Source organism: Anabas testudineus, chromosome 4 (assembly GCF_900324465.2).
Source record: "Anabas testudineus chromosome 4, fAnaTes1.2, whole genome shotgun sequence".
Lineage (NCBI taxonomy): Eukaryota > Metazoa > Chordata > Actinopteri > Anabantiformes > Anabantidae > Anabas > Anabas testudineus.
Genome location: NC_046613.1, coordinates 25,035,938 through 25,055,001, shown reverse-complemented (window position 1 = coordinate 25,055,001; position 19,064 = coordinate 25,035,938). Strand labels below are relative to the sequence as shown.

General features: G+C 43.3%; 1 protein-coding gene across 2 annotated transcripts in view; it reads left to right on the top strand.

The window, feature by feature from the left end:
• The window catches only part of patj (PATJ crumbs cell polarity complex component), a 91,063-nt gene that overhangs the window by 59,412 nt on the left and 12,587 nt on the right, over positions 1-19,064 (top strand). For both annotated transcript variants that reach the window (XM_026346492.1, XM_026346493.1), the window contains exons 30-31: positions 5,077-5,273; positions 9,318-9,409. In XM_026346492.1, the coding sequence (XP_026202277.1) occupies positions 5,077-5,273; positions 9,318-9,409 (289 nt within the window). The remainder of the gene's footprint in view (positions 1-5,076; positions 5,274-9,317; positions 9,410-19,064) is intronic.

Sequence of the window (19,064 nt, the reverse complement as noted above, 5' to 3'; positions counted from 1 at the left end):
CAGCTGCTTACACAGGGGGAGGAATTGTACAGTTTACTAAAACTACTTGTATAGACTTCAAACAGTCCACTCTTGGTAAATTTTATTTCCTTGCCAGATGACCCGTTATTCAGTTCAGTGATTTATTTATTTAATGCATGTTTTACCATTACAACCTCCTGAGTGTCTCAGAAAAGATGCTGCTAGTAACCATGGGAAGTTACTGTAGCTTCAACAAATGAATACAAACTGTTTATTTTGTAAATGTAGGTATTAGTTCCTGCTCTAGTTAGTGATGGCAGCTGCTGTCGGAGCTCTGGTCAAAACGAACACAGGTAAGACGGTTTGACTTTGTACAAACTTCAGGGTTGTTTCAGTTAGGCGTGTCATCGGGATAGCTTCTGTGTTGGTCATATGACACTGGCTGAAAATGGCTTTTTGATCCACTGATTTAAAAACTATGAATACATTTACATACACAGAGCATCACAAACCCTCATTCAGCCCAATATTGTCTGTTTTATTATTTTTTTTATTGGTGTCTAGGGAACAGGGAGCAGCGAGATGCTCGGTTAACTGAATTGATTTTAGTTGACTTTTTAAATCTGTGAAAATCCCCTCATGGCACTTTCCATAGTACAGAATAATACAGAAAACACAACAAATCTTATTCTGAGTATTACATTATGCTAAGATAACTGATATTGGCTAATTTAGTGAAATCCTCTTGCCACAACTGAAAACAGCTCAGTTATCAGAGAGCTAGCATTGAAAGTTAAACCTGCAGTTTGTGGGTGTAAATCTAAACATAGAGTAGATATAGTTTAGGTGGAACAACCCATTTTCATTTATTCTACTTTAAACAGTATCACGCTCTTCTTCTTATACAGACTAAACAGGAGTTTATGCTCTAAAACGTCCCAGATTCTTTGTTCCACATCCTGGTAAAAGAGATTTAATGTTAAACGTAACTTACTATCAAACAAATGTCAGAAATTCAAAGCACAACAGTAAGTTGTTGTGCACGTTGATGACTGTGGTGACAGATTCACACGAGCAAATTTATGAAGAGAGACAACCTCGTCAGCTGATGGCGGTAATAAAACGTCCCATCTCTTCCCCCCAGGTCGACTCTCTGCTTCGTACAGCAGCTGTATGTCGACCGAGCAGAGACACACACAGCTCCAAATTTCAGAGAATGCTCACAAACAGAGCAATGTCACTGTCACATCGCTGTCAAACACACAGCAGGAGGTGTGTGTGTGTGTGTCTCATTTGGAATAATGTTTTTAGCATTTTTAGCTCATGACCTCCAAACTGGAAGATGTGCCCTCTGGAAACTCTGCATGCACACTGAGATACCAGATGTTTCAAGTCCTGTTCTTCACTCACAGAGCGGCAGACGTGTGTGTTATTCATCAAATGCTCTCTCAGGCCTCGGGGCTCTGTTCTCCTGCAGTGTGGGGAGCAGTGGAAGCTTCTCTGTGCTTTTAGAGGATGAAAAACTGCAGAGAGGCAGGATTTATACCTGAACCTGCTTTATGTTGACTACAGACTTTAATTTCCATATTTGTTTTACATCACATGGTGTTTAAGCAAGAGTCCTGCCTGTTTTCTCATCTGCTCCTGTGTTAACCCTTTAGTGCAGGAACGTTTTTAAACACTCCTACTGGTGCTGTAGAGCAGATTAAATGTTTGTGGTGAAGACGCTCAGTCTGTCTTGTGGCCACTTTGCAGAAATATTTAGTTTTCATTAAAAGTCATTTAAACTAAGCTGATGGTCATGACGGCATGTTGGTCTGTCATCCTCTGCCATTATCTGTAAACATAGTCTGACAATCATACACTTGTTGATAACAGAGCACCGTCTTAGATTCATGGCACAGTCTGCAAAGATATAGACACAAAAACCAATGACAGGAAAGTTTAGATTCAAGATTCATTTAAGATTGAAAAAACTTTATTAATCCCAGAGGGAAATTGTTTTGCCTCATTACTATTTTTCTCAAAACAGACAGAAAGAAAAGGAACCACAACCAGATAAGATGCACATCAACATAAATACACAATAACATCAATACAGAAAAACTCAATATATAAACAGAATATGTGAAATAGATAAGTGAAATTGGGTCAATATATATAGCCTATGTAGATTCATAGTAAGTATATGACACTTTTACTTCCCCCACCCCTTACAGAGGGGGGAGGAATTGTACAGATTGATGGCCACAGGTAGAAAGGATCTCCTGTGGCGCTCTGTGGAGCATTTAATGTTAATAAGTCTTTGGCTGAATGTGCTCCTCTGTCCAGCCAACACACTGGTGGGAGGGGTTGTCCAGGATTGAGAGGGGTTTGGACAGCATCCTCCTTTCAGCCACAACATGTAGAGGGTCCAGCTCCACCCCCAGAACAGAGCCAGTTCTCCTGATCAAGTTTTATTCTGTTACTGTCAGTAACTTAATAAAAAATGCACAAATACACAAATACACTGCTCATCCAAAAAAAAAGTCATTGGATAATTGGATAATTATTGCATGGATTTTTATGTTTCAGCTGCCAACAAGTTATTGAACCCAAACTGATGCAGTGAGCAGCTTCTCATATCTGAAGACATGTATGAGTCAAAGAAAACATCTGAGAAGATTGATGAAACTACTAAAACTGGGTTAAGAACTGTCCAATGGAAGAAGGTCATGTGGTCTGATGAGTCCAGATTGACCCTGTTCCAGAGTGATGGAGCATCAGGGTAAGAAGAGAGGAGGTGAAGTGATGCACCCATCGTGTCTAGTGTCTACTGTAAAGGTCTGTGGGGGCAGTGCTATGATCTGGGGTTGCTGCCGTTGGTCAGGTCCAGGTTCAGCAACGTTATGTGTTCAAGGAATGAGAGATTATTCCATCAATGGACTTTTTCATTTCAGGACACATAACTTTGTGGATAACGTCAGACTTTTGAGAGTTCATGGAAACTGTGGGAACACTTTAACTTTTGTTGCAGTTTGATGACACAGGGACTTTTTACTGTTGCTTCAGCTGGTGGGCTTTTCGTTTCACTGACAGTAGCTTAACAGAGATGGACTCATTTATCAAGTAGAGGCAGTTGTATTTATTGAATTGTCATTCAAGAAGATTCATACATAGGTCGTAGCTGTCAAATCTCTGTCTTAGTAAAAGGAAAAACACTTGAAGCAGATGGATCATCGCCGGTGTCTCCTCAGGGCTTTGTTAAACATTTTTTATTATGCACTTTGCACAAAACTGTACAAGACAAACAGGAATTGCTGCCTTTTCATCAGACATTCACAGGTTACATGGAACAGGACCCACTGACCCATTTCTAGAAAACAATAGATTACACCTGTTGAATTATGTGATGATGTTCAAAGTCTGAATCTTTTCTGGGTTTTAATAGATTTTAAACAATAGTAGAGTCCTACAGCACAAACTCCATCAGCCTGGACCTGAAGTATGTGTTAGATTAATGAAGTAAGTTGTACGAACGTATTCGTGGCTTTATTCTCTGCAGTTAATACTAAGATTAACGCAGTCTGAAAACACAAACTAGTTACAAACTAGGTACAGTACATTTTTGCCTCTATTGCTGATGCATCTGCATCCAGATGTGAAAGACTCCATGTTGCCTCTGTGTCCTTCATCCACCTTGTCTCCCCTGTCCGTCCTCCCCCATGAGACACATTAGCGCCTGTAAGACGCTGTCTCTCCCTCTCTGTGTCTCACTGAAACATTTAATATCCCATTAAGGTGAGTACAGAAATGCATGGACACACACATGCTGTCTACATCCTAAACCCTCTAAGCTCTAATTAAATCGAGTGCATTAAGTGTTTTCTCTCCTGTGTTAAGGTTCATCACACAAACAACAAACTGCTAAAGAAATGTGTTTTCTTTAAGTCAAGAACTTAAAGCTGCTGTTTTACATGTTGATCCCACTAATTGAACACGTTAAGATATTTTAGTATGTCGTCCTAACACAAGAATACGTGAAAGATTCTGTGATGGAACGAGATGTAAGAGTTGTTATTTCGTTAGTTTGTTTAATAACAGCATCAGACATCAACTTTGACTTTGAGCCTTTAAAAGGAATTGTTGAGGGCTCTGATTTGGTTCCAGGGTCTACCGTAAACATGAGCAGTCGACTCAGGACAAACAGAGTTTGGTGAATCACTGGATTTTAACATCTGGGACTTGGTTCAGTTCTTCTCTGGCTGCGACCGAGTCGTCTGCTGTGTCTGCTTTAGTTTGAGATGAGTCAGAGGTGATTTCCTCCGGTCACCTTATAAACAGCTTTATCTTGATCCTGTGTGTTCAGATAACAGCAGTGGTCTTTAAATCCCAGGACAGAGCTTATTACTGCACGTGTGCTCTATCATATCATCACAGCTGTCAGTTACCAAACACAAAACCTCATATCTTAAGAGCAGCAGCAGGATTCCTCCAACAAAGAGTCTTCTGTTTTTATTTCAGGGAAAGGTCAGAAACCACATCATCTGTAGAGTTAAACATTTGTCTGAGTGAACGTCTCATCGAGTCTTTAATCTTTCATATGTTGTTCACGTTGTTTATTTCACCGACGGTTAATCAGATTATTATTTGACACCACATTTAATTCTCTGCTTCTCTTTCTTCTCTCGCTTATATAATTATCTCCTCACCTCTTCTTCACCTCACAAATCCTCTTAATTCTCTTCTGCTCCTGCATCTTTCTCATCAGGTCTTCGTTCCTCTTCTTGATGTTTTTTGTCTTTTCATTCTCTCCTTCATCTCCTTAATCTCTCCTCCTCCCTTCCTGTTCTCCACTTTACATCTTTCTCTTCTTGTTTTTCTCCTTTGCTCCACTTCCTTTCCCACTGGTCACAGGAGACATTGATATAAAACATCATACTATGTGTACTGACTGTAACTGTACGTCAGATAACATACTGCCATACGCCTCCACCCGGTGTCAGTGTTAATCATTTAAAATGTTCTGGGGACAAAGATCTTCATCATTCCTTTGTTATCCCCACAGGTCAGAACTTTGTTCTGGTTTGTGAACTAGCTGAGACTTTTCATAACGACATGCTCTCTGTGCTTCAGAGCGTTGGTGTGAGCGTTATGGAGACCTGCAGGGGGCGCTACTCTGCGTGGAGCTGGAGAAGGAGCGACAGGGTTTGGGTCTCAGCCTGGCAGGAAACAGGGATCGTTCCCTTCTCAGCATCTTTGTGGTGGGACTCCATCCTGGAGGACCGGCGGCTCGAGACGGACGCATCCGGGTCGGAGACGAGCTGCTCGAGGTAATGTGTTGTTTTTGTTCACACACCCGTCATGAAGTCTTAGTAACCAGAACCAGCTGATGGATTTCTATACGTCATATAAATATTAAATACAAACACGACGTCGCTCTGTTTCCCCACATGCTTCTCTAACACCCTCATTACAGCAGTGTCAGAGGCTCCATGAAAAATTAATGTTCAGCCGAGGAAAACTGGACAATTACACAAGATACACACAGAGATTAATGCAAAAGCCCATATAATCAAAGGAACGATGCAGACACACACAGTACATGTTTAGTGTGGATTTAACAGCTTCACGTTAACACAATGAGAAAACAACAGAAAAAATAGAAAATAAAACCATAGACTCGTGAGCAGGTGAGATTTTGATATAACGTATCACTAGTTCACATCCTCACAGTTCAATGACCTTTCAATTAATTTCTGTCTCAGTTAATGAGATTTGTTTTTATGCTGTGTGAAGAATTTTTAGCTCATTACATCACTGTGAGGACATTTGAATCAGTGTTAATATTTGTTAATTAGTTTTTCAAAATTAAGCCTGAAATCCAAAACTAACAAAAACAAATCTTCTTCTCTTTGGGCTTTTCCCATCAGGGGTCGCCACAGCGAATCATCTTTTTCCACCTAACTCTATCATGGGCATCTTCTACCCTAACACCAGCCAACCTCATGTCCTCTGTTAAGACATCCATATATCTCCTCTTTGGTCGTCCTCTTGCCCTCCTGCCTGGCAGCTCCATCTCCAACATCCTTCTACCAATATACTCACTATCCCTCCTCTGAACATGTCCGAACCATCTCAGTCTGGCCTCTCTGACTTTGTTGCTAACTCAGACAACGTGAGCCGTCCCTCTGATGTACTCGTTCCTTATTCTGTCTAACCTGGTCACTCCTAAGGAGAACCTCAACATCTTCATCTCTGCTACCTCCATCTCAGCCTCTTGTCTCTGTCTCACTGCTACCGTCTCTAACCCATAGAGCAGAGCTGGTCTCTCCACTGTCTTGTAGACCTTTCCTTTGAGTCTTGCTGACACTCTTCTGTCACACAACACTCCTGACACTTTCCTCCACCCGCTCCAACCTGCCTGCACTCGTCTCTTCACCTCTTTTCCACACTCCCCATCACACTGAACTGTTGACCCCAAGTACTTAAACTCCTGCACCTTCTTCACCTCAGCCCCCTGTAACCTAACGCTTCTACCTTGATCCCTCTTGTTCAGACACATGTATTCTGTCTTACTACGACTGACCTTCATGCCTCTTCTTTCCAGAGCAAACCTCCACCTCTCCAGCTGTTCCTCCACCTGCTCTCTACTCTCACTGCAAATCACAATGTCATCTGCAAACATCATTGTCCAGGGTGATTCCTGTCTGACCTCATCTGTCAGCCTGTCCATCAACATAGCAAACAAGAAGGGACTCAAAGCTGATCCTTGGTGTAGTCCCACCTCCACCTTGAACTCCTCTGTCTGACCTACAGCACATCTCACCACCGTCATACTTCTCTCATACATGTCCTGAACTACTCTGACGTACTTCTCTGCCACTCCCGACGACCTCATACAGTACCACAGCTCCTCCCTCGGCACCCTGTCATACGCCTTCTCTAAATCTACAAAGACACAATACAGCTCCTTCTGACCATCTCTGTACTTTTCCATCAACATTCTCAAAGTAAAAATGGCATCAGTGGTGCTCTTACGGGGCATGAAACCATACTGCTGCTCACAAATCTCCACCTTCTTCCTAAGCCTGGCTTCCACTACTCTTTCCCACAGCTTCATTGTGTGGCTCATCAACTTTATTCCTCTATAGTTGCTGCAGTTCTGCGTGTCACCCTTGTTCTTAAAGATCGGAACCAGAACGCTTCTCCTCCATTCCTCAGGAGTCTTCTCACTCTCTAGAATCCTATTGAACAAACTGGTTAGAAACTCCACTGCTGTCTCTCCTAAGCACTTCCACACCTCCACAGGTACGTCATCAGGACCAACACCCTTTCCACTCTTCATCCTTTTCAGAGCCTTCCTCACCTTATCCTTTCCAATCTCTGCTATTTCCTGCTCCACAACATCCACATCTTCCTCCCTTCTTTCCCTGTCATTTTCCTCGTTCATCAGCTCCTCAAAATACTCCTTCCATCTTTTCTGCACACTCTCCTGGGTTGTTAGTACCTTTCCATCTCTGTCCTTAATCACCCTTACCTGTTGCACATCCTTCCCATCTCTATCTCTCTGTCTGGCTAGCCTGTACAAGTCCTTCTCTCCTTCCTTTGTGTCTAACCTGTCATACAGCTCATCGTAAGCTTTCTGTTTGGCCTTTGCCACCTCCCTCTTCACTCTACGCTGCGCTTCCTTGTACTCCTGTCTACTTTCCTCAGTCCTTTCTACATCCCACTTCCTTCTAGCTAACCTCTTCCTCTGGACACATTCCTGTACTTCCTCATTCCACCACCAAGTGTCTTTACCTTCTTTCCTCTTTCCAGATGACACACCTAGCACCTTCCTTCCTGTTTCCCTGATAACTTCTGCTGTAGTTTCCCAGTCATCTGGAAGCTCATCCTGACCACCCAGAACCTGTCTCAACTTCTGTCTGAATTCCTCACAAGTTTCTTCATTCTTTAGCTTCCACCACTTGGTCTTCTTCTCTGACTTCCCTCTCTTCTTCTTCCTGACCTCCAGGGTCATCTTACACACCACCATGCGGTGCTGTCTGGCTACACTCTCTCCTACCACCACTTTGCAGTCACTAACCTCTCTCAAATGACCTCGTCTACATAGGATGTACTCCACCTGCGTACTCCTACCTCCACTTCTGTATGTCACTCTATGTTCCTCTCGCTTCTGGAAGTAAGTGTTGACTACAGCCATTTCCATCCTCTTAGCAAAGTCCACCACCATCTGTCCTTCCAGATTCCTTTCCTTCACACCAAACCTGCCATCACCTCCTCATCACCTCTGTTGCCCTCACCAACATGCCCATTGAAGTCTGCTCCAACAACAACTCTCTCTCCTCTGGGGATACTCTCTATGACCTCATCAAACTCACTCCAGAATCTCTCCTTCTCTTCTAACTCACAGCCAACCTGTGGAGCATACCCACTGACTACATTCACCATCACCCCTTCAATTTCTAGCTTTAGGCTCATCACCCTGTCTGAGGCTCTTTTCACCTCTAGAACACTGTTTACAAACTCCCCCTTCAGAATCACTCCTACCCCGTTTCTCTTCCTATCAACACCATGGTAGAACAGTTTGTATCCTCTTCCGATACTACGTGCCTTGCTGCCCTTCCATCTTGTCTCCTGCACACACAGAACATCTACTTTCCTTCTCTCCATCATGTCTGCCAGCTCTCTGCCTTTCCCTGTCATTGTACCAACGTTAAGAGTCCCTATTCTCAGATCTATGTCCCTGCCTTTCCCCTTCTCTCTCTGCCCACGAACCCTTCTGCCTCCTCTCTTTCTTCGACCAACAGTAGTCAAATTTCCACCGGCACCCTGTAGGTTAACAGCACCGGTGGCGGTTGTTGTTAACCCGGGCCTCGACCGATCCGGTATGAAAGTGTCATTGATGATTCGCATGGTTATTTTGGCAATTTTTACGCCGGATGCCCTTCCTGACGCAACCCTCTCTATTTATCCGGGCTTGGGACCGGCACAGAAGTAACTGGCTTGCAACCCCTGTGGCTAGATTAAAACTAACAAAAACCCTAAATGCTTCAGTTTTTAATTTAAAGTTTTTCAGAATGAAAAACCAGAGAACAAGAACGTGTCAGTTCACGTTAAACTCCAGGTTAAACTGTTATTAAGTGTGCGGGGAGGTCATGTGACCTGACATAAACGACCCTCACATACACTCACTGGCCACTTTATTATGTACATGTGAACAGTGTAATTCAATCCAGTACAGCACATTAGCTAAAACATACGTATTTGCCGTTGAACTGTCGTGGAATATTAGTAACTTAGTTTTATCTTAGTATCTAAACCCCACATCACACTGATCAAACTAAAACATGATCTCTGTGTGTTTCTCTCAGATTAACAACCAGATCCTTTATGGCCGCAGTCACCAGAACGCTTCAGCCATCATTAAGAGCGCCGCCTCCAAGGTGAAACTCATCCTGCTCAGGTAAGGCTGCAGGGCATGCTGGGAGATTAAAATAGGTCTGCAGTGTTTGGGGCTGTCAGGGCTCAGGTTCTGCCTGTGGATGATGATGTTGAGATGATTTGACCAAAGACTATTTATATGAGACTGAAGACGGGAACACATTTACTGTGAGAATAAAGATTTGTGTTGCAGCAATATTGTGTCTCCTCAGAAATAAAAAACAACCGCAAGGTAAATCCATGTAAACTGGGTAATAGATGAAAACGTAGAAACTGTCAGAATAGTGTTCAGGTGCTGACAACGAGGATCCAGCTGCACAGGCTGAGATGTAGTCCTAGATCCCTGAGCTGGACACTGAGTCTGCTGGGAATGATGAGCTGTATCCAAGAACAGTCCTCCAGGTGGGTGAGGGTGGTTTGGGATCTGTGGAGCTAAAGACTGATGAAATCAAATGTGTCTGTTGTTTGCTGGATCTGCTTCATGTTTCTGATGTAACTGTCTGACAGCCGCCATGTGGGCTCTGAGCTGTTAGTTTCCTACAGAAGCTTCCAGCCCTTCCAGCTTCTACCCCACTCTTTGCTGCTGCTGCTATGACCCAATTTCAGCACAAGGATCAGGACAGTTTCATGTAATCAAATATAAAGAATCAGGAAAAATAAAGGCAGTCGAGTCACAGAGGGATGAACACAGAGTTGATGTTGGAGCTCTCAGGGGCCAAAACACACTTTTTTCTCCTCCAGCACCGTGTAACAGGCTGGAAACTGTGTTGTATTCAGCGAAAAGGAGGCGTCGGACCTAATAACAATCAAATCAGTGTGGAAGAAAAAACTCTCCCCAGCTCCTCGACTGCAGGCCGGACCCAAAGGCTCAGAGAGTTTAGGCGGTGGCAGCAGGTTAGGCAGCATAATAAATTAAAAGCGAGTTCTGTTTAAGAAACACTTCACGTTCTCTTCTGCCTGAACACATTGCTCACTGCCTGCTTCTGGCTGCTAGAAAAACACCAACATCAGCAGCTCGCTCCCTGGATCCTTCATTTTAAACATCATTTCAGGTCAACAGCAGTGTTCCTAATAAGTATGAAGTCAATCTTCCTCACATACATGAATTGTGGCGCTGCATCATTTCAGTCTCGACCTGTAAATGAATGAAGGTGTATAATGATTTGTTGCTGCAGAGCAGTTACTGAAGGCTTCACACACTTCTACCAAACAGCAGTATCATGATCTAATTGTCTAATTTGTACCGTGGTTTACTGTTTTCTAGTTTTAGGGTTCGTGAAAAAATTCGGAAATGTTCACAAACGTTCCAGCTTCACTGTGTCTAGTCAAGTCCTGAAGGAGACATTAAAAGCAGGAAGCCGTGGAGAGTTTTATCTTTAGTTTGAATATTTTGGAGCGAAGCTGCAGCGTCTGCAGTTTTCATCTTGGGACCACTGAGCTGAAACACTTTGCTTCTTTTAAAACTTTATGACATAAATGCCTAAATGGTGTAATGACGAAAGCTTCCACGTCTCCTTCTTCAGCAGAGCTCAGCAGTTTCCCTTTTTTACCTGTTTCAGTATAAATGAAGTGAGTTTTCCTCCCTGTCATCACACGGAGTAATTTCTCGACATCTTCTGATGTGTGTGTGAAAAATTAAACAAGGTTCTACATATTTCTAGAGGGAGGGGTGAACGATCTAGGGCCATTTCAGAAAGTGTATTTCCCACTGTCACCTTTTCAGTAAGTACTTCATTTTAAGTATGTACGTCTGACGCTTCCTGGTTTGTGAAGGGAACAGATTCAGGTTACAGGTGGGGGCTGCAACAGACAGATAAAGATCACTCAGCACAATCAGTAAGAGGCTGTAACCTGTCATCAGGCTCTCACTGGAGGCTCTGGACTACTTGATTTGATGCACACACAGGCGTCTCCACATTTAGCTCCACTCAGAAAACCAGACAGCAGCTTCCTGAAACTTCAAAGTCCAAACTCAAACCTGCTGACTGATATGAAGGAGGAATCTCAGGCAGCTGAGACAAAGCATCAAACCGTCACAAAGCTCTGGGATTAAGACACGACTGAGTTTGGAATTGATGAACACCAACAGGCGGAGGCAGTCCTTCACCTCTGAGATGAGTCCTTAGAGACGGGAGAAGAGCTGATGACGGGGAATCTCTACAACAGGAGATTAAACTCAGCCCCCCTCCTCCCCCTGCTCCTCAACTGCAGAAATTAGCTTTCTACTGCAGGGATTGATTTGCAGCCTGGAAGTGAGCAGGTGTGGTGTATTTTACCAAGGTCTCATTAAGACCAAAGCCTCTCATCAGGCCAGGTTGGTCTCTCTGTCAGACAGGATTTAATCTGCAGACTGGCCGAGACTGTGACACCACACCTGAGCCGGAGACGATGACAACAATTAACTTTATCCTCTTTTGTCCTTTTTAAGATGCTTCGACAGAGAAGCGTCTGTCATGACGCCTGCAGCCTCTGAACATTCAAATATTTAAGTCTTCACTGACACATGGTGGTGTAAGAGTCATTCTGTGCTCTTCACCCTGGCTGATGATCTGTGTTCACGCGTCAGGATTAAGAACCACTGAGACGCCCACATGTGAACACGCAGCATAAATCACAGCCTAACAGAGCTGTGAGCATCAGGAATCGTTTTCTAGTTAGTAGACTGCTGTTTGTTCCGGTGCTGTAGTCTCCCTAGTAAAGGCTGGCTCTCTGAAGTCTGAGAAACCGATGCCTTAAGAAGAACATTAACACTATATAAACATAAATAACATATGTGCTGCTGGACAAACATGTAACAAAACCTTTGTAGATTTTCATTTTGTGGTAATTTTTGCTGCCTCTCATAAACATATTCAAGGACAAGACTCAAACTCTAACCTCTGATTAACCGTAAAGAATCAAACTTCCTATGTGTCAGAATAAAAAACTCACACAAAGCCAAACACAAGACATCAGATCCTTCAGCGTTTTCTCTGTTTCTGCACAGAAGAGAAATCTGGGTCTTCACAAACACAGGTTTGTAGAAGTGTGTCGTGGTGGTTTGAGAAGGAGAAAACGTCGCTACAGGCTTTTGTTCAGGGCTGACTGCAGCAGTCGAGGGAACGAAATGGCTGATAAAGAACTTCTCATAACACTTTAATTTCCTAGTGCATTTCCCTTGTGATTTTGTGCTTATTATTAAACTAATCTATTATTTAAAGGAGGAATGTGTCATTTCTGTCCATAAGTTTCTACTAGTGTATGAATATTTGCAGACAGCGTAGTTTTATTGGTCATTGCTCACAAACCCACTGCTGTGATGTCCTGCACGCCCAGATGTGAAGTGACATGATGTTGTACCAGAATTAAACTGATGACTCGCAGTTTGATTGCACTGCACCGTCTTTCTTAGCTGATGTTCCCATAATTCCCCCTGTGTCATTTCTGCAGCTCGTGTTAAAAGTTCATCTCGCTATTTTCTTCGGTTATGAAGATGTCGGCTGCGCTGATTGAATGCGGTCGATGTGTCGGGGCAGGAGCACAGAGGCGTGCTCTCTGTGTTCAGCCAGGTGACAAAATCTCGTTAAAGCCGTGTCCGTGAGCCGCTGCTGAATGATTTATATCTGGATAAAGGTCGCTGCAGCAATGAGCAATGGGATGTCAACACCATGGAAACAAAAATGGTTAACTGTCACCCTGCCGGGCTGGTCGGTTCACCGTCTTTTCTGTCTCCCTGCAGGTCTCATTTTACAGATGTGGTAGTATTCAGGAGAAACTGATGGTTTACACAGCAAGTTATAATCATTTCATTAAGGAGGGTGCAGAGATTCAGAAATACTCACCTGCAAAAGTAGGTTTTCTGTATACACAAGGAAAACTGACTGATAAACAATTAGTTTTCCATTTTCAAAATCTTTATTTGTCTCTAGAGGTAAATATTATATTGCTTGCGCTAATGCAGACACTGTACCAGACTGTGGAAGAGGTGAAGAGTTGAGCTGCAAAGCTTTCAATTGGAAATTCAAGAATCCAAAACGAGTTTCTTCCACAGGGTGGGGTCAGTTAGAGATGGGGTACAGAGGTCAAACTAGATCTGCTGCTCCTTCACATAAAAAGGATCCATGTGGGTCGAGCACCCAGTTTTCCTGGGACCTCCAAGGTGTAGGAGAGCTCAGGGCAAGGCCTGAGGGTCCGGTCTGGAGATGTTTTGATGTCCCCCCACGAAAAGCTGGCAAGTGTGACACCTGATTTAGGATAAGCTCCATCAGAAGTGGAGCTGTCTCACCTCAGGCAGAGAAACTGTTGAAGGAAAAATCCCATTTTAGGAGCAGATGTAAAACTAAATCACCTGCTCAGGTGGGCGATGAGATAACTGTGTGTGCTGCATGACTGAAGCTGGAAGTAACGAAGTGGATCATAAACCTTGACCAGGAAAACAAAAACATTAACAATAACTGGTGAAAACAAGAACGGCTATTGGGGGGAGGAAAGAGTGGAGAGAAAACTTTGTGAACCTTTTGGAATTTCATGGTTTTCTGCATTAATTTATCATAAAATGTGCTCTGATCTTCATCTACATTTACATTTTACATTTAGTCATTTATCAGACGCTTTTATCCAAAGCGACTTACAAGTGAGGAACAAGGCAAGCAAAAATCTAAGTCAAGGAGAACCAACATCAAAGCAGAGTGCTATCGAAAAAGTGTTTCTGTTTCAAGAGATGTTAGAAAGAAAGGGTAGAATTTTTTTTTTTTTAAGTGCAAAGGAAGATGCGGAAGAGTTCTGTTTTCAGCAGTTTTTTAAAGATTGCAAGTGAGGTGGCTGAGTGTGAGTGAGATAGGCAGCTCATTCCACCATCTTGGGATCACTGAGCTGAACAGTTTTCCTTGGTGTCGACTGTGTGGTGCTGGTACCACCAGACGACGTTCCCTGGTTGAGCGCAGTGGACGGGAGGGGATGTAGACCTGAACGATTGAATTGAGATAAGATGGAGCTGTGGAGTTCACCACTCTGTAGGCAAGAGACAGAGCTTTGAACTTGATCCTTGCAGCCACAGGAAGCCAGTGCAAAGATCTGAAGAGCGGTGTGACATGAGACCTTCTAGGTTGATTGAAAATGAGGCGTGCTGCCGCATTTTGGATCATCTGGAGGGGTTTGGTCGTGGATGCCGGTAAACCCATCAGTAGTGCATTGCAGTAATCCAGGCGAGATAAGATCAACGCCTGTACAATGAGTTGGGTCGTGTATTCCGTCAGATCGGGTCTGATCTTTCTGATATTGTGGAGGGCATATCTACACGACCTAGAGACTGTGGTGATGTGATCTGTGAAGGTCAGCTGGTCATCAATGATGACCCCCAGGTTTCTGGCTGACTTAGTAGGGGATATCACCGCAGATCCAATGTTAATGCTGATGTTGTGTTGAGTTGAAGGTCTGGCAGGGAAGACTAGAAGTTCAGTTTTGGGTATGTTGAGTTGAAGGTGTCTTTTTCTCATCCAGGCAGAGATGCGAGATGAGACAGTTGAGTCATCCGGCAGAAAAGACAGGAAGAGCTGTGTGTCATCTGCATAGCAGTGATAAGAAAAGCCATGAGAATGGATGATAGAGCCTAGAGAAGAAGTATAGATTGAAAAAAGAAGAGGACCAAGGACTGAGCCCTGCGGTACACCGGTGGAGAGGTTATGAGAGTCAGAGACACGCCCCTGCCAGGATACCTTAAAGGTTTGTTCGGACAAGTATGACCGAAGCCAGGCTAGAGCTGATCCAGAGATGCCCAAGTCTGAGAGGGCAGTCATGAGAATCTGATGGTTCACAGTGTCAAAGGCTGCAGATAGATCTAATAGAATAAGGACAGAAGATTTACCTTCAGCTTTTGCCACCCGTAGGGATTCCACAACAGTCAGAAGTGCCGTCTCTGTGGAGTGACCACTCTTGAAGCCAGACTGATTGACATCAAGGAGGTTATTCTGGGAAAGAAAGTCAGAGAGTTGATTGAAGGCTGCACGTTCCAGAGTCTTGGCCAGGAATGAAAGAAGAGAGACCGGTCTGTAGTTCTCCACAAGGGAGGGATCCAGAGAAGGCTTCTTCAACAGTGGAGTAATCTGGGCCTGCTTGAACAAGGTGGGAAAGGTGCCTGTTGTGAGAGAGGTGTTGATGATCTGTGTAATGGCTGGTATTAGTGTTGGTGCGATCTAACTCACAACAATAGAAAAGCACAGTCTGCTTAAAAAAATAATACACAAACATATGTTTTCATGTTTCTATTGACATAACATGTAAATATTCACAGTGCAGGGTGGAAAAAGTATGTGAACCCCTAGCCTAATGACTTCTCCAAGAGCTAATTGGAGCCAGGAGTGAGCCAACCTTGAGTCCAATCTGTGTGATGATATTGGATGTGCTGCTGAAAGCTGTCCTGCCCTTTAAAAACACACACCAGTTTTAGGTTTACTGGTTTCAAGAAGCACTGCCTGATGTGAACCATGCCTCGCAGAAAAGACCTCTCAGAAGACCTATGATCAAGAATTGTTGACTTGCATGAAGCTGGAAAGGGTTAAAGAAGTATCTCCAAAAGCCTTGATGTTCATGTGTCCACGGTAAGACAGACTGTCTACAAATGGAGAAAGTTCAGTACTGTTGCTACTCTCCCGTGGTCGTCCTGTAAAGATGACTGCAAGAGGTAAAGAAGAATCCTAGAGTGTCAGCTAAAGACTTACAGAAATCTCTGGCACATGCTAACATTTTTGTTGACACGTCTACAATAAGGAAAACATCAAACAATGGAGTACATGGGAGGACACCACGGAGGACGCCATTGCTGTCCAAAAAAAATATTGCAGCACGTTTGAAGTTTGCCAAAGAGCACCTGGATGTTCCACAGCACTACTGGCAAAATATTCTGTGGACAGATGAAACCAAAATTGAGTTGTTGGGAAAAAACACACAAGACTATGTGTGGAGAAAAGAAGGCACAGTACACCAACATCAAAACCTCATCCCCACTGTAAAACATGGCGGAGGGAGCATCATGGTTTGGGGTTGCTTTGCTGCCTCAGGGCCTGAACGAATTGTTGTCATTGATGGAAAAATGAATTCCAGAGTTTATTAAGACATTTAGCAGGAAAACGTAAGACCATCTGTCCCCAACTGAAGCTCCACAGAGGATGGGTGATGCAACAGGACAATGACCCAAAGCGTACAAGTAATTCAACAAAAGAATAGCTTCAACAGAACAAAATACACCTTCTGGAGTGGCCCAGTCAGAGTGCTGACCTCAACCCGATTAAAATGCTGTGGCATGACCTTAAGAGAGCCATTCACACCAGACAAGAATATTACTACACTGAAACAGTTTTGTGAAGAGGAGTGGTCCAAAATTACTCCAGATCGTTGTGCAGGTCGGATCTGGAATGTTTGGTTGAGGTTATTGCTGCCAAAGAAGGGTCAACCAGTTATCAAGTTCAAAGGTTCACAAACTTTCCACCCTGCACTGTGAATGTTTACATGTTAAGTTCAATAAAAACATGAAAACATATAATGTTCGTGTACTATTATTTTCAGCAGACTGTGTTTTTGTATTGTTGTGAGTTAGATGAAGATCGAAGAACATTTTATGACAAATTAATGCAGAAAACCATGAAATTCCACAAAGTTTTTCTTGCGACTGTAATTCAGTTTAGTTGTAGTTACTTTATAGTGACGGCCACGATCAGCAGGTCTTAAAAGTCTTAAAGTCGTCTTAAGAACTGAAGGTTTGTTTTCAGTTCTGACTGCTGAATCTTTTATAGGTATTTAACCTGTGGTCCTGCAGAAGGTGGGGGTCATCTTCCTCCACCCAGCTGTGACAGATGGATCGTGACGTCTTCACTTCTGCTCTGTGGAGGTTATTGGTGATGTCACTGTTGTGGGTTTTCCTTCAGTCGTCAGCTGTTGTTGTTTCGTTGGTCGACCCGTTCTGTCGATGTTGCTCGGTGCATTAATGGTTTCTTTCTTTTTTCATTCCAAATTGTTGTTTATCTTGTGATCTTGATTGTTTCCCGGCTCCTGATTGAAACCAAGAGCACGGGACAAACCTGGCTAACGGCTAACACCTCTCAGACACATGTTCCAATACTTATACTAAACTAAAGTTTGGATCTATCCTATCCTCATGTTTTGATCTTAAACCCAAATATCTTTGTGTACAGCATGAACAATTGATTTAGAGTTGATATTTCTCTGTTTTGTGGGAAGTGCTCATCCTGTAGGAAGATTCTGCTGCTACGTCTTGTGTTTTGATCGTATGCCGAGAGTCACTCACCGCCACAGCTCAGTACAGTATTAGAGGTTTGTGTTGTTTGTGACATTATGTTCAGCAGAGCAGGTCTTTCAAGACGGCTTTTATCTCCTTGTTTTTCCCCTTTTTCCATCTTTACTTGAACCTTTTAATGTCTGTTTTATGGTAAATGTGATGTAAATCGAAGACGAGGAGATAATCGTTTAATCATAGATGCTTTTATAGAAGAAGTGGAGATGGCCTCTTCCGACAGAATGATAGATAATAGTGATCATGGAGCCTTTTGAAGGAGAGAAGAGCCGGTAATTATTCTTTTTGATGGAGTTCAGTACATGAATTCAGCCGTAATGTTCGTCCTGATCAGGCTACAGAAACATACAATAAGTCAGAAAATGATCACGTCCGTGTTCTGAGTGAAGCACACACCATATTTCAGGCTTTATTTCGTTTGTATATTCGTTTTGTCTTCGGGTGCGACTGTGCAGATATTTTCCAGCAGCATCAACATGCTTTTAAAAACCATAGTTTCTACCACACACATACAGAATGAACTTCCTTCTGGTCTATTAGAGGAAACAAGGGCGATATTAAGCATATTTCACCTTCAACCCTCACCTGTCCACTCACTGTGTACTCGACTATATACAGCAGTGGGAAGATCAGATAGTGTAAATGAATGGATGATGATTGAAACCTGAATGATTCACACAGGGCTGATGATATGTTCACTGACAGCTGCCTTAGAGCTTTGTAGTTGACGCACTTACACCCCCTTTACCGTATTCATTCAGACATAAATATAGAAATGCAGGGTGTAGTTCCCCTTTAAACCGTTTTTGTTGTGAGCTGAAATGGTAAAAGCTGCTTCAACCTGGAGGAGTTCTGATGTACTGAAATCAGGTCTTATTTGGACTCTGGAGCCAGATTGTGAAGTGCTTTGGATTCCAGGAGGAGAATTGTGAGTTGTATTCTGAGGGAAGTCTGCAGTCTGATATTTTGGTCCTTGTTAAAAGTTTCAGTCTGTGAACAGTTTTTGGGAAAGAATCACTCATAGGCTTTAATCTGCTCCATTGATTTACCTGGTTTAAATCCACGTACCCACAGACCAGCTGCTCAGAGCTTAATCACAGACAGAATTTCAGTTTTGTCCCTTGATCAGTGCTAGAAACACAACAATAATGAGCACTGAGCATCAACAATGCAGGAGGAATGTGAATACAGCTCCATGATCCTGCTTTCCTGCAGTGTTTTTTTTTCCTCTCCGGCTCTTGTGATGCTAATCTGGGAGCTCCACAGATGGCTCCATTTAGCGCTGATGCCTCAGACTAAACCAGCCGGCTTTCAGATACCTCCACGACGGAGTTGAAATGCCCCGATGGTGGATACCTACCATATGTCATCATGTAGCAGATGTTCTCAGTGC